Source organism: Dendrobates tinctorius, unplaced genomic scaffold, assembly GCF_039654945.1.
Source record: "Dendrobates tinctorius isolate UK_male_01 unplaced genomic scaffold, ASM3965494v1 ptg000116l, whole genome shotgun sequence".
NCBI classification, from domain to species: Eukaryota; Metazoa; Chordata; class Amphibia; order Anura; family Dendrobatidae; genus Dendrobates; species Dendrobates tinctorius.
The window spans coordinates 44,516,589-44,544,089 of NW_027361784.1; the positions used below are offsets into that span (position 1 = coordinate 44,516,589).

General features: G+C 40.8%; 1 protein-coding gene across 1 annotated transcript in view; it reads right to left on the minus strand.

Annotated features, from left to right (window-relative positions):
- Window positions 1-27,501, minus strand: part of COL22A1 (collagen type XXII alpha 1 chain) — a 608,111-nt gene that overhangs the window by 407,400 nt on the left and 173,210 nt on the right. Inside the window, exons 5-10 of the mRNA XM_073590381.1 lie at window positions 13,933-14,044; window positions 9,172-9,295; window positions 8,374-8,649; window positions 7,835-7,915; window positions 3,205-3,318; window positions 2,176-2,220 (exon numbers count right to left, since the gene is read on the minus strand). Coding sequence (XP_073446482.1) covers window positions 2,176-2,220; window positions 3,205-3,318; window positions 7,835-7,915; window positions 8,374-8,649; window positions 9,172-9,295; window positions 13,933-14,044 — 752 coding nt within the window. The remainder of the gene's footprint in view (window positions 1-2,175; window positions 2,221-3,204; window positions 3,319-7,834; window positions 7,916-8,373; window positions 8,650-9,171; window positions 9,296-13,932; window positions 14,045-27,501) is intronic.

The following is a 27,501-nucleotide window of genomic DNA, read 5'->3' on the forward strand; positions in this document are numbered from 1 at the left end:
ATATAAATATATATGTAAAAATATATAAATACTAGCTTAAGAGCCCGGCGCTGCCCGGGCATAGTAACTAATTGTGGTTAGTTATAACAAATTATAATTATCCTCCATCCCATAGTCCCGTGCCCATATACCCATCATACATATCCTCCATCCCATAGTCCAGTGCCCATATACCCATCATACATATCCTCCATCCCATAGTCCCATGCCCATATACCCATCATACATATCCTCCATCCCATAGTCCAGTGCCCATATACCCATCATACACATCCTCCATCCCATAGTCCAGTGCCCATATACCCATCACACATCCTCCATCCCATAGTCCAGTGCCCATATACCCATCATACATATCCTCCATCCCATAGTCCCATGCCCATATACCCATCATACATATCCTCCATCCCATAGTCCCATGCCCATATACCCATCATACATATCCTCCATCCCATAGTCCAGTGCCCATATACCCATCATACATATCCTCCATCCCATAGTCCAGTGCCCATATACCCATCATACATATCCTCCATCCCATAGTCCCATGCCCATATACCCATCATACATATCCTCCATCCCATAGTCCCGTGCCCATATACCCATCACACATCCTCCATCCCATAGTCCAGTGCCCATATACCCATCACACATCCTCCATCCCATAGTCCAGTGCCCATATACCCATCATACATATCCTCCATCCCATAGTCCCATGCCCATATACCCATCATACATATCCTCCATCCCATAGTCCAGTGCCCATATACCCATCATACATATCCTCCATCCCATAGTCCCGTGCCCCTATACCCATCATACATATCCTCCATCCCATAGTCCCATGCCCATATACCCGTCATACATATCCTCCATCCCATAGTCCAGTGCCCATATACCCGTCATACATATCCTCCATCCCATAGTCCAGTGCCCATATACCCGTCATACATATCCTCCATCCCATAGTCCAGTGCCCATATACCCGTCATACATATCCTCCATCCCATAGTCCTGTGCCCATATACCCGTCATACATATCCTCATCCCATAGTCCGGTGCCCATATACCCATCACACATCCTCCATTCCATAGTCAACCATTATGACATCATAATGAGGGGTAGGACTTGCAACCTATGATGACATCAGTGTCGCCATGGCAACCATTGTGACATCATAATGAGAGGCGGGGCTTGATAAACACACACTTTTTCCCCATTATGTAGATGGGGCAAAATTGTTTGGTGAATTAGAATGCGCGGGGTTAAAATTTCGCCTCACAACATAGCTTAGGACGCTCTCGGGGTCCAGACGTGTGACTGTGCCAAATTTTGTGGCTGTAGCTGCGACGGTGCGGATGCCTATCCCGGACATACACACACACACACACACGCATATATACACACATACATACATGCAAACTTTAAGCTTTATATATTAGATAAAATATTTATATAAAATATTAAAATATATAAGAACATATATACATTATCTATCTATCTATCCATCTATCCATCTAGGCCACTTTGATCACAATAGGGGGGTCCAGTAGCGAAAACGCTGAAATAGTTGACTAGCTGTCTTTTTATTTTTAACAAAGTTCCACTGGTCAAAAAACGAAAGAAAGACAAACCACCATGTGAGTTAGATTTTAGAAATCTCATTTATTTTTCTGTTACTGTAAGACTTGTTTTTTCTGCATCAAAAAAAAAATCATCAAAAACCCTTTGAGCCCTGTTATTTACTGGGTTTTCCAGGATTAGAAAAATATGTCTGCTTCTGATTTGAAGCAGCGCCACCCCTGTCTGCTGTTGGGTCTGGTACTGCAGCTCAGGTTCATAAAAGTGAATAGAGCTAAGATGTAATACTGAGCACAAACTGTAGACAGGTGCGGGGCTGATTTGAGGGAAAAAAAAAATAATTATTTTTCCAGTCCTGCACAAACCATGATGGTGGTCCCATAGATAATGAATGGTGGTGTGGACTCGCTCGACCACTGCTCTATTCATAAAAGGCTTCGCGGAACCATTGTCTCAGGGTTGGTGGCGGGCCAAGCCAGACTCCATCAGTGATGAGCAAGTTATCACCTCTCCTTTCAAACTTGCCACAAACCATTTTCAGACCAATGGCTTCCAGAATAAAGGACTTTTCCACATCTAACAGTGACACTCACCTTGGGACCCATCGGACCTGTAGGTCCTGGAAGGCCGATATCCCCCTAAGTACAAGAGCACGGTAATTAGTAGAGGTAATCAATGCTACGTATGAGATATTAATACCTGAGTTACTCATAACCCTAATAATCTCTTAGGGCAAACGTAAACATGGCTGAATAATATCTGTCCGTCACACACGTCCATGTGAGCTGAACATCAGCAGCTACTAGAGATAAGAGCATCGATTCAAGGCAAATTAATAAAAAAAACTGTATGAATCAGAATCCTTTTTTTAACAATTTGACTCAGACAAATGAGGCAAAGGAGCAACCGGACGCCATTTTGCTAAATTATAGAAGACCGTGAAGGGGTTAAAAAAATTATCTCCTACTCACATTTTGTCTCTTCTTCCCACACCTGTCCCATCACCATCGGTATTTCTACCTTTTCTTCCTCCTGGCCAGTCTTCCATTCATTAGGTCCCTGCCATCACGAGGGGCGGAGTGAATATCGATGGCGCTCATCGCACCCCCTCGTCGTGACCGCGTGTGGTGCAATGAATGTCAATGATATTCATTGCCCCCATCAAGTAATTGCGCGAGGCACAGTGAATGGGAGACTCAACTGGGCGGCAGATGGAGGAAAGAAGATGCATGATGGAGGACAGAAGATGGAAGAGACGCTGGGAGGATCGGAGATGGCGGGACAGCTGTAGAGAAGGCTGTGGATAGGAGGAATGAGATTTTTTCTGGCCGGTACAATTGACATCGGATTTAGCAGATACCAATCAAATTTGAATATCCGACTCCAGTAGGCATATACTCCCGAAAATTATGCACATCAGAGCCCACGTGCGCTCTACCGGCACCATTACAGTCTATGGCACATACATCCGGAACCCATTTTGCGTGAGGTTTGGATGCATAAACCCAGATGGGGGTCACTGAACTGGTGCCTAGACGCAATGTCTCTACTACATGTGCTACAATGTATCAGTCGGGATTCTGCAGAACACGGTACACGCCAGATATACTTCTTGTACTTACCTTCTCTCCAAATGGACAGTGAGAGCAGTTGACGGTTTTTTCAGTGCCCCACCCCTCCGCCAGAGTGGAGGTCGTTATTATAGGTGGAGGCTCAGTGACTACAGTGACCACACACTGAAAAGAACGCAAATGGAGAATGAGAAAGTTTTGGCATTCAACAACAACAGCCATTTATGTTAACAGGAAATGTAACCCCCTCACTCTCCAAGTGAGACCCCAATGGATGTTAACTAGTGTTGAGCATTCCGATACCGCAAGTATCGGGTATCGGCCGATACTTGCTGTATCGGAATTCCGATACCGACTTCCGATATTTTTTCAATATCGGAATTCGGCATCGGAATCGGAAGTTCAAAGTTGATTGACAGCCTGACGTCATCATGATGCGCGGGGTGTGCGCATCATGATGCGCCGTCATTTCGGGCCTTCCGGGGGTCTCTGCCGGCCTGCCGGGGGGCTGTGTGGACTGCCCGGGGTCTGTACCGGCCTGCCGGGGGGCTGTGCCGGCCTGCCGGTGGTCTGTGCACCCTGTGGGGGTCTGTACCGGCCTGCCGGGGGGCTGTGCCGGCCTGCCGGTGGTCTGTGCACCCTGTGGGGGTCTGTACCGGCCTGCCGGGGGGCTGTGCCGGCCTGCCGGTGGTCTGTGCACCCTGTGGGGGTCTGTACCGGCCTGCCAGGGGGCTGTGCCGGCCTGCCGGGGGGCTGTGCTGATGTCCGGGGGTCTGTGCAAGCATCGTCCGATGGGACTACAAGTCCCATCTGGCGATGCCTGCTACCATGACAGTGATTGACACATTAGCCAATGATGGGACAGTAGTAGTCCCATCATCCGGCTAATGTGTTAAATGTTAAAAAAAAAAAAAAATACTACATACATACTACATACATACTACATGCATGCTACATACATACTACATGCATGCTACATACATACTACATGCTACATACATACCACATACATACTACATACATACTACATACATACTACATGCTACATACATACTACATATATACTACATGCATGCTACATACATACTACATGCTACATACATACTACATGCTACATACATACTACATATATACTACATACATGCTACATACATGCTACATACATGCTACATACATACTGCATGCTACATACATACTACATACATACTACATACATACTACATGCATGCTACATACATACTACATGCTACATACATACTACATGCTACATACATACTACATATATACTACATACATACATACTGCATGCTACATACATACTACATACATACTACATACATACTACATACATACTACATGCATGCTACATGCATGCTACATACATACATACTACATGCATGCTACATGCATGCTACATACATACTACATGCTACATACATACCACATACATACTACATACATACTACATACATACTACATGCTACATACATACTACATATATACTACATGCATGCTACATACATACTACATGCTACATACATACCACATACATACTACATACATGCTACATGCTACATACATACTACATATATACTACATGCATGCTACATACATACTACATATATACTACATGCATGCTACATACATACTGCATGCTACATGCATGCTACATACATACTACATACATACTACATGCTACATACATACCACATATATACTACATACATACAATACATTCATACAATACATACATAGACATACAGTACATATAACATAGAGTAACATACTTACCAATACTTGTCACATTGTTCCCCGAAGCCATTGTCTTTTCCGGAATAAATATTAACATAACAAACCACAAAAATACTCACCCACGATCCGAAGCAGTCCACGAGTGTGTCCCACGACGATCTTGGGTAGAGAACGGCAGCATCAGATGATGCTGCCGTTCTCTACGGGCTGCAGGAATCCAATGACGGAAGGTAGGTATCCTTCCGCACTGTATTCCTCCGCCACTTAAAAAAAAAAAAAGTCCCTAGTCTCACTTTATGCCATTGCTGCGTGGGAAATTCCCACACAGCAATGGCATAAAGTGAGACTAGGGACTTTTTTTTTTTTTAAGTGGCGGAGGAATACAGTGCGGAAGGATACCTACCTTCCGTCATTGGATTCCTGCAGCCCGTAGAGAACGGGAGCATCATCTGATGCTGCAGTTCTCTACCCAAGATCGTCGTGGGACACACTCGTGGACTGCTTCGGATCGTGGGTGAGTATTTTTGTGGTTTGTTATGTTAATATTTATTCCGGAAAAGACAATGGCTTCGGGGAACAATGTGACAAGTATTGGTAAGTATGTTACTCTATGTTATATGTACTGTATGTCTATGTATGTATTGTATGAATGTATTGTATGTATGTAGTATATATGTGGTATGTATGTAGCATGTAGTATGTATGTAGTATGTATGTAGCATGCATGTAGCATGCAGTATGTATGTAGCATGCATGTAGTATATATGTAGTATGTATGTAGCATGCATGTAGTATATATGTAGTATGTATGTAGCATGCATGTAGTATATATGTAGTATGTATGTAGCATGTAGCATGTATGTAGTATGTATGTAGTATATATGTAGTATGTATGTAGCATGTAGCATGTATGTAGCATGCATGTAGTATATATGTAGCATGTATGTAGCATGCATGTAGTATATATGTAGTATGTATGTAGCATGCATGTAGTATATATGTAGTATGTATGTAGCATGTAGCATGCATGTAGTATGTATGTAGCATGTAGTATGTATGTAGCATGTAGTATGTATGTAGCATGCATGTAGTATGTATGTAGTATGTATGTAGTATATATGTAGTATGTATGTAGCATGTAGTATGTATGTAGCATGTAGTATGTATGTAGCATGTAGTATGTATGTAGCATGCATGTAGTATATATGTAGTATGTATGTAGCATGTAGCATGCATGTAGTATGTATGTAGCATGTAGTATGTATGTAGCATGTAGTATGTATGTAGCATGCATGTAGTATGTATGTAGTATGTATGTAGTATTTTTTTTTTTTTTTTTAACATTTAACACATTAGCCGGATGATGGGACTACTACTGTCCCATCATTGGCTAATGTGTCAATCACTGTCATTGTAGCAGGCATCGCCCGATGGGACTTGTAGTCCCATCGGACGATGCCTGCACAGACCCCCGAAGCCTGCACAGCCCCCCGGCAGGCCGGCACAGCCCCCCGGAGCCTGCACAGACCACCGGCAGGCCGGCACAGCCCCCCGGCAGGCCGGCACAGCCCACCGGAGCCTGCACAGACCACCGGCAGGCCGGCACAGCCCCCCGGCAGGCCGGCACAGACCACCGGAGCCTGCACAGACCCCCTGGCAGGCCGGCACAGCCCCCCGAAAGGCCCGTACAGACCCCAGAGAGGCTGTACAAGGCAAAAACAGGGTTTTTCTTATTCCGATACCGGAAGTCCCATAGACTTGAATGGGACTTCCGGTATCGGAATCGGCGATACCGATACTTTTTTTAAAGATCGGCCGATCCATTCCGATCCGATACTTTGAAGTATCGGACGGTATCGCTCAACTCTAATGTTAACCCATCCAATTGTATTTCAGCTGAAATAAGTGGCTTAGAGACGGCTGCTTATTCTGTTCTCCTCATGGGAAAGATAATCTTTTTTGGCTTATTGATGTTCTAGTAGTCCACTGCCAGTGTCAGTGCCCCCTAAAACTCACATTAAAACTCCACTATCAGTTTTGGCTTTACTTTCTTATTACATGTCTGCTTTCTGATTGTATATGTGTATATTGGGTACAGGCTCAGGAACAGCAGAGACCAGAGCTGGCTCTGATCTCTGCTGTTTAAACATGTAAATGCCGTTGCCAACCACTGAGGATGCAATTTAAATAGCCTGGTTGCTGGTGCTTGCCTGAACGAGCTTCCTTTGCACTTCTCCCCAAACTGTCTGACGTGATTGCTTGGGGCCAACAAGGTGCCCATGGCGGGACCTCATAAAAAAAATTCTCAATTTCATCATATACTGCAATAATGTGGCATTGAAATCTATAGAACAATTAATCATACAACTAAAATAAAGAGAAAAAAATTAAATAATATCAAAGTTTAAATCACTGACTTTTCAAAATTCAAAAATAAAGAAATAGAAAAAATAAAGACGCATCATTGAGATGAGATCACTATGTACAAAAAAGTCCAATCTAACGAAATATATAAGCTAATGTACCCATATAGTAACTGCCCGAAAAGAAAAAAATCAAAGCGAAAAAATGGCAGTTTTTATGCTGCCAAAAATAAAAAAAATCTAAAAAAAAAGTGGATCTCAGAAAATAGGACACGACCCAGATATCTTTTATGCAAAGTTTTCATTTTTTTTCCCACTACTTTAATAAAAAAGAAATAGAAATGTTTTGCTGTAATCACCCTGACCGGGAAAATGATGTTATGTCCTACCAGAAGGAAATGTAAAAAAAGGACACAACGGACTGACTGCCAAATCATCTCTACAGTTTAAATGAGTGTCACATTAAGGGCCACCATAGAGTTCGTGATTAGTGGCAGCGTTTTGTGCTGTCGCTGTTATATTCTTGGAGTATCAATATCTGAGGATGCAAAAGTAAAATGTCTCACAGGGCCGCCGGGAATATCACAACAGGTCTCGAGTTCAGCGTGCCGCGAGTCGCAGTATATAACGATGCGCTGAAGATCAAACTGAAAAACAAGCAGAATAAAGTCACGTCATACGGCGGAAGATACAAACTGGAGGAAAAGGAGGCAGCAGAGCCGAGCTTGTCATTACATGTCACATGCTATCTGTAATGTAATAAATGGCCAATACTGCGCCCGCTGTGCACAGAAGAAAACGGAGCGCAGCAGCAAATTCAGCTCTGCTACATCCCTGTATAAAACATACAATGCAGCATGTGTATGTGACAACAATCTATCATCTATCTATATTATCTATTATCTATCTATTATCTATCTATAAATCATCTATCATTTATCTATTATCTATCTATCTATTATCTATCTATTATCTATCTATTATCTATCTATCTATTTTCTATCTATTATCTATCTATTATCTTTCTCTCTGTTTATTCCCTCCCACATGACTACTATGAGTAAATGAATGTGTTGTGATATTTTTGCGTTTCCTTCTCACTCACATCTACGGGGACGCTGTCGTACAGACGTTTGCCAATCACGGTCTTTCCCTGGATGTCGATGTTCTCTCGCTCCTCGATGGGTACGGTCATGACCAGCTTGCAGTCGATGTACAAGGTCACGGTCTTCGCCTGCACGCTCAGTGCAATCTTGTGCCAGTTCCGATCAAACAGATCAATGACTTTACCGCTCCGGAAGCTCGCCCTGACGGCGTCCTTAGTGACTCCCACCGAGCTGTACTCCAAAGCCTTGTTCTCTCCGTCTAACCTCAGCGACACCTGTGAGTGGGAGACAGGAGGGTGAGGACCGCGGGGCACCGACCACTGCTGCTCATCACTGGTCCAATAGGAGAATGTTCCTGGAAACTTCAGCGCCGGATTAGATCACTACCCAACTGGTATCTGCTGCATCGGTATCAGAAACCTGGAAAACCCTTTAATTTTTGCACCTTTATCAAAGCTCTGTTGACTTGACCACATGGTTAAACTTGGGGGTTTCCTTGTCCCCGAGCCTTCCTCCTGTGAGGTCAGGATAATTTTGTCTCCACTAGAGGGAGCTCAGTACTTACTAATTTATTATTGAGACCAATGGGACCTCCCTATGCTAAGAGCTCCCTCTAGTGGCAGCTGTATGCAGGCACAATTTTTATCATTTTCATGTTTTTTTCCAAGTTTTTAATCGATGGCTTATTGATATTGTTTCACACTTAGGAAACAATTTTCATTTCTTCCTATAGTATTTAGGGCTTCAGAGGTAAAGAAAATGATTGTTTTAGTTAGTAACAATATTTTATGAAATACCTGTGGAATGCCATACTTGTCAATAATTTGCCAAATATACCAATCTTCCCTCCTAGAGGCTTTTCTGAATCTGAATGTGGTAACAAAAGCATATTCATCTGGCAAGCCTTGTGGAAATATATCCCTGGGGAGAAGAGGGAGAATAAAAAAAAATATATATTTCTTATGATACACATTTGATACATTCGCTTAGAAACATATAGCAAAAAGGGAGAAGGAACTCCAGATGAAGCAGAGTCAGAACGCGCGTCGGGGTCTGAGGTAGAGGGCAATGTGATGACACATTCTCTTTTAATTTTTTGGGTATATGTCTCACTGTAATGCATCTTTATCTCTTTACTACTAATTTAATTTTGTGTATTACATTGCACCAAATTCCTATAGATCTAACGTTAGAATTGCATTTTAATTAACCTGACATATGTGCATATACATACATGAGATCATCATTCCTTTTAGCATTCCGACATCTAGTGGTTGCCCTTTATACTGTCTTCCCTTCATTATTTTGTGTCTCTCATCAGCCTCCCCTTGATGTCATTGCTTTTTAATTTTAATTATTCACTTTGATTTTGATTTTTATTGCATTGGTATGTAGCTCAATAATATATTTGCTTATATAAAGTGTTTGACGTCGGATTATTATGGTGTAACACGTATATTAGAACGTATAGCATAAATAATGCCCGGTATAGTAACTCAATATCTTTTTTTATTTCGATGCTGCGACAGGAAAGCAACAGGAAATAAGCAAATAGGAGAAGAAAAGAAAAACTGAGGCCAGATCCAGGAGAACAACGGCATTTACCCCTGTAATAAATGATATATTTATGGCCTATGCAATATCATAAATTAAAGGGAAACTGACAGTAGGAAATGAGCACATATCCTTGTAGGGAATATAGACCCTAAAAGAATAAATAAATCACCTTTAGTGATCTAATCGCTTCCTCCGTTCTGCAGTTTAATCACAAATGCTCGGCGCACCCTGGGTGTGGCTAAACGGCTCAGCGCACCGCTTCATCCGCTGGTTTTACCTGTCTCCGCCTTCCACACTGGTGATTGACAGCTCTGTCTAACGAGGGAGCACTAACTGCAGAGAGAGCTCAAGCAAGTCAGTGCTGTCAATCAACACCGCGGGAGCCTCTAGACCATGCCAAAGGTGTGGATCACCCTGATTAGCATTGGTGTAAAAAAAACAAAAAAACAAGCATAATAAATTGTAACACAAATTAAAAATAAAATAACTAATCAACAAGAATGGACAAAAAAAAGAGAAAAAAAAATGCAATAAGAATCATAATTTTGAATGAATAACTTTTTAAATAATAATATAAATAATTTATATAAAATTTCATATTAAACTCTATATATACATCAATATATGTATCTATATGGTGTGTAATATATATATGTACATATAATTAATGTTTACTTTATTATTATCTATGTATTTATTTTAGATTGTTTTATTCTTCATTCATAATTATTTATTTTATTTAATTGTTTATTTTTGTTTCCTTCGTGTTTAATTTTACTTATTCATTTTTTACATTCGCATTACAGTTCCAACACGTGTATACTTTATCTATTTATTTTCTTTTAATATTTTTATCACTATGTTGTTCCTTCACATTTAGATTTTTTTTTTTTTTTTTTGCTGTCTTTTTTGCTTTATTTTATTTTTTTTTTACTTTGCTTTTTTATTTCCCATACATTTTCATTGAATGCATCCTACAAAACAAGAAAGGTCAAGGTAAAAAAAAAAATACAAGACTTTTTTTTTTTTTCCGGAAAACAAAACTCTTGAGAATTATGGTCTCCTATAGAATTTTTTGTTGTTTGCTGGTGACTTTTATTCTCCTCTCAGTCTATGAATATATTAACATTTGACTCTCTTCTTCTGAGTTCCTTCCTTCCGTCTGGGACACAATAAATGAAGCGCGATCAGTATTTGGTGAAGAGGAATTAGGTGGGCGTGAAGGAATCTCACTTTGGCTTCTCTATTGGGGATCGTCGTCGCTCCGGGATCTAAAAGTCAAAAAAGTAGAAAACTTTCCGAATAACTCTGTTGGGAATTTTTCTAAATGGAGATATTGTGTTAGTGAGGGGGGAAGGAAAGCATGGTGGGACACCTAGTCAAGGTCAAGTTTAACCCCTTCACTCCTGGGCATTCTTTTTTTTGCGCTTTTAGGCTGTATGCACACGTTGCGGATTCTGCTGCGGATCTGCAGCGGATTTGGCCCTGCGGGTCCGCAGCAGATTCTGCTGAGTTGTACAGTACCATTAAAGTCTATGAGAAGTGAAAAAACGCTGGGCACATGCTGCGGATTTTCTGCGGATTTGAATCCGCAGGTGTCAAAACACAGGGGAAATCCGCACTAAATCCGCAGGTAAAACGCAGGTCATTTGACCGGCGGATTTAGCCAAATCCGCGCGGAAAAATCTGCAGGGTAATTCGCAACATGTGCACACACCTTCATTTTTCTTTTCTCCCCTTCTTCCAAAAGTCATTACTCTTTTTTTTTCCCCATCACCGTACCTGTTTGAGGATTTTTTTTTTCTGTTTTTTTTTTTTGTTTTTTTAGCGACATTTTGAATGACGCTGTTCGTTTTATCACATTACATATTGAAAAAATCTAATTATCCAGGTTATTACCATTACAGGGATCCCAGACTTCCATGTTTATTTTTACATTAATAGTTAAAAAAAATTGGAAGATTGTTAAAAAAAAAATATATATATATATATATATACTCGTATATATATGGATTTGCTTCGCTATTTTTTTCCGAGATCCATAATGATTTTATTTTTCCTTCAAGGAACGACGTTCTGTTTGATATCATTTTGATTGTTTGTAATGTAATTCCACATTGTAGATTTTCGGTCATTACAAGACTTATCAATCCTATAAAGAGTATCTGGGGTTTTATACCAACATGCCGTGGGCGGCACGGTGGCTCAGTGGTCAGCCTTGCAGCGCTGGGTTCCTGGGTTCGAATCCCACCAAGGACAACATCTGCAAGGAGTTTGTATGTTCTCCCCGTGTTTGTGTGGGCTTCCTCCAGGTACTCCGGTTTCCTCCCACACGAGTTTGTATGTTCTCCCCGTGTTTGCGTGGGCTTCCTCCTGGTACTCCGGTTTCCTCCCACACTCTAATAGGGATTTTAGATTGTGAGCCCCATCGGGGACGATGATGATAATGTGCGCAAACTGTAAAGCGCTGCGGAATATGTTAGCGCTATATAAAGATTATTATTATTAATATTATCTTATAGTTTAATTCTTGATATCTCGTTGAGGGCGAGATGGGATGAGTCTCTTTCCAAAGCCTAGAAATTTCCTCTGGTGTCAATTAAATATTCAATTCCTTCTCCCATTAACTTATAAAGTTAGGAAGTTCTCCTGAATCGCAGAGTATTTTATAAATTTTTTATATTATTTTCTTCGTCTTTGAACTAAAAAAAAAATATCTTGCGTTAATTTATCAGTAGGGTTGTTAGAGATATTAGGTATGTGAGTTCTAACTGTTTCTTTTATGATTTCAAGTTCTGCTTCTGTCATTTTAACGCAACTAAACAGAATCTTAAGTTCGGGGAAAAGTGCGGGGAAAAGGGGTAAAAAAAAAAAAAAAAATTCCATTATCTTTTTGTATTTTGCTTTTATGGCTTTCATTGTGCAGGAAAAAATGACTTGTCAGCATGAGTTACGAATATAACCACACCAAACTAATGTAGGATTTTTATCATGTTTAGTGGATTAAAGAAAATAAAATTTAATTTTTTTTTTTTTTTTTTTACTTTTTTTATTTTTCCATCAATGGAACAGTGTGAGGGCTTGTTTTTTGCATGACAAGCAAATTTTGGGGTACATATGATATTTTGTGTTGGAAGGTTTTGTTAATTTTTTCTCTTTATGGCATTTAGTATACGGGTAAAGAATTTTATACCTTGATTGATCGGACTTCTACTGCTGCTGCAGAGATACTGAATGTGTTTATGTTTGTTTTAATTTCTTTATTGTTGACAGGGGGTGATTTGCATTTTTATATTTGGTTTTAATATATACAGTATATATTATATATATTTATTACTTTTCACATAATCTTTTAGTCCCACTAGGGGACTTGAAGGGGACTGTTTGATCTTACAGTATTGCATAATGCAGTAAAAGTCATGGTCTCCGTTGGGCTTGGCAGTAGCACCAAGGTGGCAGCGATAGGGGTGTTCATAGATAGTTCTATCCTTTTTTGCTCCTTCCTGCCTTTAGTATGGCTCCTAACTGACATTTATCTGAAAACCTGAGCAACCATATATGAGCTATGGAATCTAACTGACATTGAGCTAAACGACCGAGTAACCCGAGATGAACTGGTTTCTAAGGCTCCTAACTGACAATAACTGGACTGACATTGAGCTAAAGATCTGAGCAACCAGAGAGAAACTAGTTGCTACGGCGCCTAACCAACTGACATTGAGCTGGAACTAGTTGCTATGGGGCCTAACCAACTGACATTGAGCTGGAACTAGTTGCTATGGCACCTAAGCAACTGACATTGAGCTGGAACTAGTTGCTATGTGGCCTAACCAACTGACTTTGAGCCGGAACTAGTTGCTATGGCGCCTAACCAACTGACATTGAGCTGGAACTGGTTGCTATGGGACCTGACATTGAGTTGAACACCTGAAAACAAAAATATGAACCTCAACTGCCATATAAATCTCTCATAGCCATAAGTTACTGGATGGTGGACTCACTCCGTTCTCTGGACAATGGGGAACGTCCCTAGACGCACGTAGGAGCTCTGAACCCCAGGCTCTCTCCCCCCGATGACATCTTTTATGTTGAATAACTCCATGAGGTCAAAACCTGTCACAGGATAGAGGAGAACAGATTATTTCACAATCCAAAATTACAACAAGAAGACACAAGACCATCTCTGCACTGCCAGAGTGGTGGTGCTGGATCTCTGCGAGGTGGATCAGTGCCTACCGGCAGACTATTCGTGGCTGTGGTACTAACCCGAGCAATAGCAATATAACAATGAGGGTGACGTTGCCGAATATGTTTTTTTTCCTTCTAGAACTGGCTCTATCCCTGTACATGGTCTGTGTCTGTAAATGCGATTCAGCCTAATTTATATAAATGTGACTGAGTGGTTAAAAGAAAAGACAAGCCATGTTTTTCAGAATTTTTTCTGTTTCTCTTTTCGCCACATGACTCAGGTTAAGAAGCCATACCAAAAATTCCATTTACAGATTTGTGTTTCAGGGCGTTTGCTCTACATCAGTGCAAAGCAGGAGGTCTAATTTAGCTGGATGAGAGTTCTTTGTGTCACGATCTCCACTCTGTGCCTGTCTGATGTGTTAGTTTGTGTAGGGGTTGTGCTGGGTTTGTGCTGCATCATCTGTGTTCACTTTCCTTGATTAGTCTTCCACTTAAGCATGCTTGATCCCTCACTCTGTGTCAATCGTACACTTGCTGTTGCATGTGTAAGTCTGATCACTCTGTGCTCTGCATCTGACCCAGCTTGATTTGATTCTCTTCCCGGACTCTGACCCTTTGTGTTAGGAACGGCGGAACGCACTAAATAAAAATAATAATAAAGTGCGTTCGCCTCTCGGGGTCCACCGTGCAGTAGGTGTTATAACCGCTGCTAAGTGGTGGTAGGAGCAATATGGCGGAAATGCGCACAGGGTCAATTGTCACCCAGGTGCGCAGAGCAATATCTGTGAAGTCACAGAGATGCCAAATAAACACAAATACACAGACTGAGCCTGTTGAGGTCACAATACTCAGTATAAATACAAACACAGTATCAGGTCACAGGAGTAGCCCAAGATGGCGGCACTACGTCCGTCTAGACCTACCGTGTGTGCGACGTCGCAGCTGCAGATGCTAAGGTGGGCTGCTACAGTGGCGCGGCATGGACACTGCCGCTAAACGACAAAGCTATGACGCAAGCGCAATGTCAGACGCTAGCAGCTGTGAATGTTGCAGCAGAGGAGCGCTGGCGCTGATTCTAACTCAGTCCCTAACCACATACGTAATATTAGAGGGAAGGGGTTTTATAATGAGTCATTCACCAGAATCATACATCCGTCCTCATACACACAGCAGCAAGTAAGTCTATACTAGCGCATGGCGGAACAGCCACGCGCGCCTTTATAACAGCCAGGACCTTCTGCAAGCCTCCAGATCTCTGAGATGGACCAATGAGATCTGGAGCAGGACCTGAGCACATGACTCCCGATCTCCAATGGGAGATCGTCCCATGAGCATGTTCAGTAGGAGGGCAGAAGGACTTAGCCTCAGGAGAGATTTGCTGCAAGGCAATCTCCTCTGAAATCTCCTCTACAGTGGATAAACAGCAGGAGACTGCAGAATGTGAGGGTCTGGATCCCTGCAGAGTAAACGCAGAAATCCGACGCCTAACACTTTGCTTGTGACCTGACTTCTCTTGTGCCTGCTCCCTGTAAACTATCTTGTCTTTCTGGTTTTCCTGACCTTCGGCTCGTTAATTGGATTTTGTTTCAGACTTCCCTTTGTTATACTGCGCCATTTCCTGGACCTGACCTCGGATTGTTTGACCTCCCTTTATGTATCCAGTAAGAAGTATTACATTACTATCTATTATAGTAGTCTCGCTCTCCATTTTTGGGGACTTATTATTACTATAGTGACTCACATCACACTTTGATTAGGGTCTAAGAGGTTCTTTTTGGTATAGAAAGCCAAGCTTGCATTTGATGACTTACAGTCATGGCCAAAAGTATTGACACCCCTGCAATTCTGTCAGATAATACTCAGTTTCTTCCTGAAAATGATTGCAAACACAAATTCTTTGGTATTATTATCATCATTTAATTTGTCTTAAATGAAAAAACACAAAAAGAATTGTCCTAAAGCCAAATTGGATATAATTCCACACCAAACATAAAAAAGAGGGTGGACAAAAGTATTGGCACTGTGCGAAAAATCATGTGATGCTTCTCTAATTTGTGTAATTAACAGCACCTGTAACTTACCTGTGGCACCTAACAGGTGTTGGCAATAACTAAATCACACTTGCAGCCAGTTGACATGGATTAAAGTTGACTCAACCTCTGTCCTGTGTCCTTGTGTGTACCACATTGAGCATGGAGAAAAGAAAGAAGACCAAAGAACTGTCTGAGGACATGAGAAACCAAATTGTGAGGAAGCATGAGCAATCTCAAGGCTACAAGTCCATCTCCAAAGACCTGAATGTTCCTGTGTCTACCGTGCGCAGTGTCATCAAGAAATTTAAAGCCCATGGCACTGTGGCTAACCTCCCTAGATGTGGCCGGAAAAGAAAAATTGACAAGAGATTTCAAGGCAAGATTGTGCGGATGTTGGATAAAGAACCTCCACTAACATCCAAACAAGTTCAAGCTGCCCTGCAGTCCGAGGGTACAACGGTGTCAACCCGTACTATCCGTCGGCATCTGAATGAAAAGGGACTGTATGGTAGGAGACCGAGGAAGACCCCACTTCTTACCCCGAGACATAAAAAAGCCAGGCTGGAGTTTGCCAAAACTTACCTGAAAAAGCCTAAAACATTTTGGAAGAATGTTCTCTGGTCAGATGAGACAAAAGTAGAGCTTTTAGGGCAAAAGCATCAACATAGAGTTTACAGGAGAAAAAAGAGGCATTCAAAGAAAAGTACACGGTCCCTACAGTCAAACATGGCGGAGGTTCCCTGATGTTTTGGGGTTGCTTTGCTGCCTCTGGCACTGGACTGCTTGACCGTGTGCATGACATTATGAAGTCAGAAGACTACCAACAAATCTTGCAGCATAATGTAGGGCCCAGTGTGAGAAAGCTGGGTCTACCTCAGAGGTCATAGGTCTTCCAGCATGACAATAACCCAAAACAGACTTCAAAAAGCACTAGAAAATGGTTTGAGAGAAAGCACTGGAGACTTCTAAGGTGGCCAGCAATGAGTCCAGACCTGAATCCCATAGAACACCTGTGGAGAGAACTAAAAATGGCAGTTTGGAGAAGGCACCCTTCAAATATCAGGGACCTGGAGTAGTTTGCCAAAGAAGAATGGTCTAAAATTCCAGCAGAGCATTGTAAAAAACTCATTGATGGTTACCGGAAGCGGTTGGTCGCAGTTATTTTGGATAAAGGTTGTGCAACCAAGTATTAGGCTGAGGGTGCCAATACTTTTGTCCGGCCCATTTTTGGAGTTTTGTGTGAAATGATCAATGTTTTGCTTTTTGCTTCATTCTCTTTTGTGTTTTTTCATTTAAGACAAATTAAATGAAGATAATAATACCAAAGAATTTGTGTTTGCAATCATTTTCAGGAAGAAACTGAATATTACCTGACAGAATTGCAGGGGTGTCAATACTTTTGGCCATGACTGTATAGGCTGCACTGTGCAATGCTTTGAACTGATGAGGGGCAACTACCCAAAAACATGTGTCTGCAAATGAAATCTCTGGTTTGGCTTCTTATTCTCATGCATTGATTTTTAGGACGACTCCATGCATTAGATGGATCTAGAGAAAAGTTCCCTGTTTACAATCTGAAGAGGATATTTGCAAATTAAATTTCCCAGGGGATCATTGCATGGCCTATAAGTCTCCTTACGCTGGTTTATCAGTCTCTATAAGGAAAAATGATATGTAAATGATGGAAAATAGAAATTTTCAAAATATCTCAATTTATTCACTATCAAATAAGAGCGCCACACCCACAATTCTCTGCATGCACAGCCTCGGTTGCTATCATTGAGGTTATTAATGGTCATCCAAGGAATGTTCTACCGTTGAATGCTGCCAGGCATTATAGTGTTGAAAGACATCTCCTAGGACTTTGGAAAAATGGCCGCACCACTGGTTCCACTACCAAATTAATGTAGCACCGAGCTACTAGTGCACATGGAGTGAAGGACAGAGGAGTCCGGCTACCATACATCATGCCACCCCACATCATCAGAAAGTGTTTGCATGACATCAGGGCCGGCCCGAGAGATTACGGCGCCCTAGGCAAAACTATTTTGTTGCGCCCCTACTATTCTTGGCAGTAGATGAAAACTTGGTATATAATTTTAGGAGCAAAATAAACCACAACAACAATGATTAATTAACTCTCTCCTAACTCTTAAATCTTCTCAGAAGTTGTATAGGACAAATATATACAAAGTAATCAATAACACAAAACAAAAACGACCATAGGTAATTAAAATTTTTGTTTCCTTGCCTTTTTTTTTTAAAAGGATGACACTAAGTCACCGAGATTAATTTGTTTAGCAACTTCAGATTCTATCGAAATTGTTGCCAACCCAACCAACCTCTCTTGCGTCATATTTGCCCTTAAATATGTACACTTTTCCTTCCATCCTAAAACTTTTTGCCTTTTGAAAAGATTTTTTATAATTTTTTTCTATTTTTTCTCTGGCGCCCCCTTTGGGTCGGCGCCCTAGGCGGCCGCCTAGTTCGCCTATACGTTCGGGCCGGCCCTGCATGACATTGACCATGAGCCAGACGTCCGGCTACATCTGTTCCGTGTCTTCTGCCCCCACGATTTGAAGCATGATGGGTAATTACCAGTATATGTTGTGTAGCTACTAATCTAACCGCTGTTTTCTTGCTATGTACCATTGCACTCTTTTATACCTCTGGATACAGTTTCCCTGTCCCCCTTAATCCAGCGTTCCCATAGCTTTGATTAAGACCTTAGTTATTGACACTATTGGTCTGAAGCGCACAACACTTTAAGTTTACGTATTGGGAATTCTGAATACCTGGGTTGCACTATGCACTTTACTTACGGCTTGGGTTATAACTGCCCAGAGGAGACTAGCACCACTAGTGGCAGTTTTTTGCCCTACATGTCTTCAATGTGGGAGTAGAGCACCTATGCTATGATCTAGGGTACTCAGGTCACTGAATGATATGTATTTATTCTTTCATAATTTTCTCTGCTCATAAATACTCACTATATTGTGCTTTGGCATATTCTAATATTCTATGTCATATTTTATGATAAATAAAATTTTGTATTTTTGTAAATTAGCATAGACTCTATTTCTCCGTTTTTTCTCATATGTATACGAGTCGCTGCTTCAATGCAATCTTGTAAAAAAAAAAAAAGGGTGGAAATTGCGCCATAACTAGTTAATTAATTATGTTTTGGAGATTTTTTTGTATTGTCCGGCTACAACTGTTGCCTGGACCTCACACTTCAATTCTCACAGACTATCATAGTGCAGAGCAAAACTAGAGGCAATCCACAGCGGCAATACCATAGAGAGGTCTTCTCTAGGGAATGTGAATGTGTCCCAGTAGCCTTTTTTCAACACAAGACCATGCCACTTGTTGTTCGTGCTGCTGTGATCAGCCTACATGGTCTAAACGTGCCACCATAGCCTACAGCATCTCCAGACTGGTCTCCCATTGAGCATATCCGGGACATCATTAGTCAGTGATTACACAGCAGCAGATCTTGATGATTTGCCCAAGTGCATTCGGTGCAGAACCTTCCTCAGACAACCATTATTAACCTCACCGATAGCAGCCGAGGCTGGAAGTGTCGGGATTTCTGCACATGGCTCATACTCCAGACTGAACAGATCAAGTTGCTTTGAAAAATTTGCTTCCATTATTTTCATTGATCAGTAACATCTCCATGTTGTGACTTCCATCATTCTAGGACTTCTTCTTTGTGTTGTATTTTCACTGTTTCACCTATATGATTACATTAAACCTATCTATCTATTATCTATCTATCTTAAAAAAAAATACAAAGAAAAAACACAGTATGACAAACGTGCAAAAATACTCTGTTGCAAAAAATATATAACAGTAAACAGCAAGTGCTAGTAAAAAAAATGATAACAAAAACAGGGCAATTAGTTGATACGTGTTTTGCAAAAAATGTATACTAAGCCACTCCACCACGTCACGGTATAACCATCTCGGAGCAGTCCTATCTAATGTATTTAAAACCTGATCATGTGAACAGTACCTATATGAGCAGGATTCAGAAAGGCGCTTCCTGATGTGGGCACACTGTGCAAGACGCCCCTCTCTTGAATGACATGCACATAAAGAGCCATCTTGCACAGCGTGCCCACATCAGGAAGCGCCTTTCTGAATCCTGCTCATATACAGTAGGTATTGTTCACATGATCAGGTTTTAAATACATTAGATAGGACTGCTCCGAGAAGGGTATACCGTGACGTTGGTGGAGTGGCTTAGTATACATTTTTTGCAAAAAATGTATCAACTAAATACCCAGTTTTTGTTATCATCTTTTTACTAGCACTTGCTGTTTACTGTTATATATTTTTTGCAACAGAGTATTCATGCACGTTTGTCATACTGTGTTTTTTCTTTGTGTTTCAGTCTTTAGGTGGTGTGAACACTGTCCAACCGCCCTGTTCACTTTTGTGCATGTCACATGTGTTTTAAATCTTAAAAAAATAGTAAAAAGAAGCACAAGTGTGTATATGGCTCAAAGCCTCAAAGGTACATGCCAGTACCAGTTTTGCAAGGCTCTATCTGTCTACCTATTATCTATCTATTAGGATCACTGGCACAGTGTATGAAAGGAGATATGTGTCACTGCACATATAAGCGTCAGTGATGTAGAACCAGAATAGTTTTCCTCCAGCACGCTATGTGTTTAGAGGGTTAAGTTATGTTATGGTCTGGTTTTAGAGGACCTTCATAGAGCTGGTGGGAGGAGGTCCACCGTATCTCCACCTGCAGAGCCCTGACAGGACCTGTGTGATGTCAAGGTCATGTGATCATCACATGAGGTTTTAAATACCTGGCCATGAGATTCAGTGGGTGTGGCGTGCTGGGAAAGGTGGAACTCCCACGTAGCTCCTGGAGGAGCTAAGGACGCTCTGCATGTTGCCTGCAGGGCAAGGACTCTGTTAAACGTTACCTTTGGTTTTGTTTTACCGTTATGTCAGAACGGCTCTGTCTGTTTTTCCTGAACCCTGCTGAAGTTTATGCTGTCTAAAATAAACTAGCAAGTCAACCCCTCACACGATCTACACACGTGGTCAAAATTGTTGGCACCCCTCATTTAATGACAGAAAAGCCCACATCGATGACAAAAATAACTCGAATTTGACAAAAGTAATAATAAAACAAAAATGTATGAAAATGAACAAATGAAAGTCAGACATTGCCTTTCAACCATGCTTCCACAGAGTTTTTTTTGAAAACTAATACTCATGAAAATAGGCCTGGAGAGAAATGATGGCACCCCTGAAAATAATGTGACAAGAGGGACATGTTAAATCACGGTGTGTCCACTAATTAGCATCACAGGTGTCTACAATCCTGGAATCAGTGAGTGGCCTGTATAGAGGCTACAGATCCTCACTGTGCTGTGTGGTGACATGGTGTGTATCACACTCAACATGGAGCAGAGGAAGCGAAGGAAAGAGTTGTCTCAGGAGATCAGAAAGAAAATTATAGACAAACATGTTAAAAGGTAAAAGTTATAAGACCATCTCCAAGCAGCTTGATGTTCTTGTGACTACAGTTACACATATTATTCAGAAATGTAAGCTCCATGGGACTGTAGCCGACCTCCCTGGACGTGGCCGCAGGAGGAAAATTGATGACAAATCAAAGAGACGGATAATACGAATGATAAAAAAGAGCCCAGAAAAACTTCTAACCAGATTAAAGGTGAACTTCAAGCTCAAGGAACATCAGTGTCAGATCGCACCATCTGTCGTTGTATAAGCCAAAGTGGACTTCATGGAAGACGACCAAGGAGGACACCATTGTTGGAAAAAAATAATTAAAAAGCCAGACTGGAATTTGTCAAATTACAGGTTGACAAGCCACAAAGCTTCTGGGAGAATGTCCTATGGACAAATGAGACAAAAAAAGGAACTTTTTGCAAGACACATCAGCTCTATGTTCACAGATGGAAAACTGAAGCATATCAAGAAAATAACACTGTCCCTACTGTGAAACATGGTGGAGGCTCTGTTATGCTCTGCGGATGCTTTACTGTACTTGGCACAGGGTGTCTAGAATCTGTGCTAGGTACAATGAAATCTCAAGACTATCAAAGGATTCTAGAGAGAAATGTGCTGCCCAGTGTCAGAAAGATTGGTCTCAGTCGCAGGTCATGGGTTTGGCAACAGGATAATGACTCCAAACACACAGCTAAAAACACCCAAGAATGGCTAAGAGAAAACATTGGACTGTTCTGAAGTGTCCTTCTATGAGCCCTGACCTAAATCCAATTGAGCATCATTGGAAAGAGCTGAGACATGCCGTCTGGAAAAGGCAACCTTCAAACACGAGACAACTGGAGCAGTTTGTTCTTGAGGATTGGCCAAAATACCTGTCGAGAGGTGCAGAAGTCTCATTGACAGTTACAGGAATCGTTTGATTGCAGCGATTACCTCAAAAGATTCTGCAACAAAATATTAAGTTAAGAGGACCATCATTTCTGTCCAGGCCTATATTTCATGAGTTTTATTTTTTTTTTAAATTCTGTGGCTGCATGGCTGAAAAGCAATGTCTGACTTCTATTTGTTCATTTTCATAGATTTTTGATTTATTATTACTTTTGTCAGATTCAAGTTATTTCTGTCACCATTGTGAGTTTTTAAATGAGGGGTGCCAACAATTTTGACCACGTGAGTATTTATCTATTCATTCATTCTATCTATCTATCTATCTATCTATCTATCTATCTATCTATCTCCCTCCATTATACTTAGCATATAACAACGTTTTCCAATCTATCCTGAACACAACAATTATCTATTGTCTGATCTTCGCTCCAGGGCAGCGTTTCTTTCTCTTCCTAATGAATTAGAGGTCACGACCTCTGCCCTTCTGAGAAGGTCACTTACCCACAATGTATATGGATATTACTCATTTACCAATATTATGTCCTATTAGCGGATGTAATATGCAAGGAATGGGTGCCACCATAAGTCATGGGACTCTCCGGTTCCAGCACTGAGGACTGAGGATCTTTTTCATATATATTTTGTGGTTTATGCAAAACTGAATTAATGTCCAGATAATTAAAATATATCTTTAAAGGAAAACTTTCTAATTGCCATTGATCTATTTTTATTCCTCAGTGCTCATGGAATGGCTGGGATAATGGCCGGGAACATCTACTGGGTTCATACTAAATAATTCATAGTACTGAAGACTCTGAAGAGCAATGCTCTAGTGTTCTGGACTCTTGCTGGGAGATGACGGACCAATGGTACAAATAGCAGAGCAGCTTGTACTAAATATTTCTGCCACTAGGCGGTGCTGTAATGGTTTAGATTATGTATGATTTGTCATTTATAGCGCACTCATGAAAGATGCTCAACAGCACACCACGTGGTCAGACAGGGTATTGCAAGCAAAACTTAATTTTTGGGAAAGAACTTTTAGTTTTTGTGAATTTTGCACGAGGTCTGTATTTACTAGTGCCGAGGATGATTTTGAGTATCTGTAAAAAAATAAATAAATACATACATAAAAAAATATACATTTTAGGAGCTGTACACAAATTTTATGGCCATGAATAAAAGCTGACCTGCAGTACCCGGCAGCGGCAGCTAACTAGCGCATGGATCTGTGAGCTATGCTTTGTACAGTGTTTACAAAAAGACTTAGGTATACTAATAGATCACAGACTGAATATGAGTCAACAGTGTGATGCAGCAGCAAGAAAGGCAAATGCAATTCTAGGATGTATTAACAGAAGCATACAGTCTAGATCACGTGAAGTCATTATTTCCCTCTACTCCTCTTTGGTCAGACCTCATCTGGAATATTGTGTCCAGTTTTGGGCACCACATTTTAAAAAAGACATCAACAAACTGGAGCAAGTTCAGAAAAGAGCGACCAGAATGGTGACCGATCTGCAAACCCTGTCTTATGAGGAAAGGTTGCAGGATTTGGGAATGTTTAGTTTGCAAAAGAGAAGACTGAGAGGAGACTTAATAGCTGTCTACAAATATCTCAAGGGCTGTCACATTGTAGAAGGATCAACTTTATTCTCATTTGCACAAGGAAAGACTAGAAGCAATGGGATGAAACTGAATGGGTGGAGACACAGATTAGATATTAGAAAAAACTTTTTGACAGTTAAAGTGATCAATGAGTGGAACAGGCGGCCACGAGAAGTGGTGAGTTCTCCTTCAATGGAAGTCTTCAAACAGAGGCAGGACGGACATCTGACTGGGATGATTTAGCGAATCCTGCTTTGAGCAGGGGGTTGGACCAGATGGCCCAGGAGGTCCCTTCCAACTCTACCATTCTATGATTCATCTGCCGGCTTTTTATTGCATAGTGTTACTGCATGAGCATTACATGAGCTCTGTATGATATTGTTACGTCTTTATTATGTGTGTACTATAAGGCAGTATGAGTACTGTATAATACTGTTATGTCTTCACTTCATGGCAATATTTTATGGCAATATTACTGTAGATGGACACTATATGGCAGTGATGTGTCTTTACTTTATGGCCTTATTATGTAAGTAATGAATAATAACACCTCACTTCATGACATTTTGTGTGGGCACTACGTGGAAGAATTAATAGGGCGTCTTATGATACTGTTAAGTCGTCATTAAATGACACTATTACTTTACCACTATATAGCCGTATTATGTGGCCACTGAACAGAGCACTTACGGTACAGACAAAAAGTTTGGACACACCTTCTCATTCAAGGAGTTTTCTTTATTTTCATGACTATGAAAATTGTAGATTCACTCTGAAGGTATCGAAACTATGAATTATCACATGTGGAATTATATAATTAACAAAAAAGTGTGAAACAACTGAAAATATGTCTTATATTCTAGGATCTTCAAAGTAGCCACCTTTTGCTTTGATTTCTGCTTTGCACACTCTTGGCATTCTCTTGATGAGCTTCAAGAGGTAGTCACCGGAAATGGTTTTCACTTCACAGGTGTGCCCTGTCAGGTTTAATAAAAGGGATTTCTTGCCTTATAAATGGGGTTGGGGCCATCAGTTGTGTTGTGCAGAAGTCTGGTGGATACACAGCTGATAGTCCTACTGAATAGACTGTTAGAATTTGTATTATGGCAAGAAAAAAGAAGCTGAGTAAAGAAAAACAAGTGGCCATCATTACTTTAAGAAATGAAGGTCAGTCAGTCCGAAAAACTGGGAATAGTTTGAAAGTGTCCCCAAGTGCAGTGGCAAAAACCATCAACGCTACAAAGAAACTTGCTCACATGAGGACCGCCCCAGGAAAGGAAGACCAAGAGTCACCTCTGCTGCGGAGGATAAGTTCATCCGAGTCACCAGCCTCAGAAATCACAGGTTAACAGCAGCTCAGATTAGAGACCAGGTCAATGCCACACAGAGTTCTAGCAGCAGACATCTCTACAACAACTGTTAAGAGGAGACTTTGTGCAGCAGGCCTTCATGGGAAAATAGCTGCCAGGAGACCACTGCTAAGGACAGGCCACAAGCAGAAGAGACTTGTTTGGGCTAAAGGAACACAAGGAATGGACATTAGACCAGTGGAATTCTGTGCTTTGGTCTGATGAGTCCGAATTTGAGATCTTTGGTTCCAACCACCGTGTCTTTGTGCGATGCAGAAAAGGTGAACGGATGGACTCTACGTGCCTAGTTCCCACCATGAAGCATGGAGGAGGAGGTGTGATGGTGTGGGGGGTGCTTTGCTGGTGACACTGTTGGGGATTTATTCAAAATTGAAGGCATACTGAACCAGCATGGCTACCACAGCATCGTGCAGCGGCATGCTATTCCATCCGGTTTGCGTTTAGTTGGACCATCATTTATTTTTCAACAGGACAATGACCCCAGACACACCTCCAGGCTGTGTAAGGGCTATTTGACCAAGAAGCAGCGTGATGGGGTGCTACGCCAGATGACCTGGCCACCTCTGTCACCAGACCTGAACCCAATCGAGATGGTTTGGGGGTGAGCTGGAACGCAGAGTGAAGGCAAAAGGGCCAACAAGTGCTAAGCATCTCTGGGAACCCCTTCAAGACTGTTGGAAGACCATTTCCGGTGACTACCTCTTGAAGCTCATCAAGAGAATGCCAAGAGTGTGCAAAGCAGTAATCAAAGCAAACGGTTGCTACTTTGAAGAACCTAGAATATAAGACATATTTTCAGTTGTTTCACACTTTTATTATATAATTCCACATGTGGTAATTCATAGTTTCGATACCTTCAGAGTGAATCTACAATTTTCATAGTCATGAAAATAAAGAAAACTCTTTGAATGAGAAGGTGTGTCCAAACTTTTGGTCTGTACTGTACAGTATGTCTTCACAATATGGCATCTTATTTAAGTACTGCCTCATGCTTCATTATCCTCGCTATGTGACATTTTCGCAAGCATGTTGCAGTATTGTATGAGCACGGTATTATACTATTATGTCTTTATTATGTGGCATTTATATGTAATTGTTATTAGACAGCATTATATGGGCATTATGCTGTACTTTACTGTTATGTTTTCACTTTTCACTTTATGGCAGAATTCTATAAGTGCTTTAAAATACTTGAATGTCCTCACTACATGACATGGATATGTTATGGTAATATTGCTTCTTCATTATATGGCATTGCTATATAAGAACTACATGGCAGTATTATGTGGCCACTAAATAGTCCTTTTATGCCTTCATTTTATGCAAGTGTTCTGTGATGCTTCACTGTCCACTCTATATGACATTTCATTGAAGCACTATATGGCAGTATTTTATGAGCTCTGTATGATACTTTTATTACATTGTATTAATATGTATTATAAGGCAGTATTATATGTGAGTGATAAATGGCAGCATTACTTTATTATATGAGCATGGTATTTTCCTAATATGTATTCACTGTATGTCAGTATAATGTAAGTTCACTATATGGCATTATGTAAGTTCACTATATGGCAGTATTATGCAAGTTCACTATATGTCAGTATTATGTAAGTTCACTAAATGGCATTATGTAAGTTCACTGTATGTCAGTATAATGTAAATTCACTATATGGCATTATGTAAGTTCACTATATGGCGATACTATGCAAGTTCATTATATGGCATTATATAAGTTCACTACATGGCAGAATTATGAAAGTTCACTATATGGCAGTAATAGGTAAGTTCACAATATGGTAGCATTAAGTAAGTTCACTATATGTCAGTATTATGTAACTTCACTATATGGCAGTATTATCCAAGTTTACTATATGGCAGTATTATGTAAGCTCTCTCTATGACATTAAGTAAGTTCACTATATGTCAGTATTATGTAACTTCACTATATGGCAGTATTATCCAAGTTTACTATATG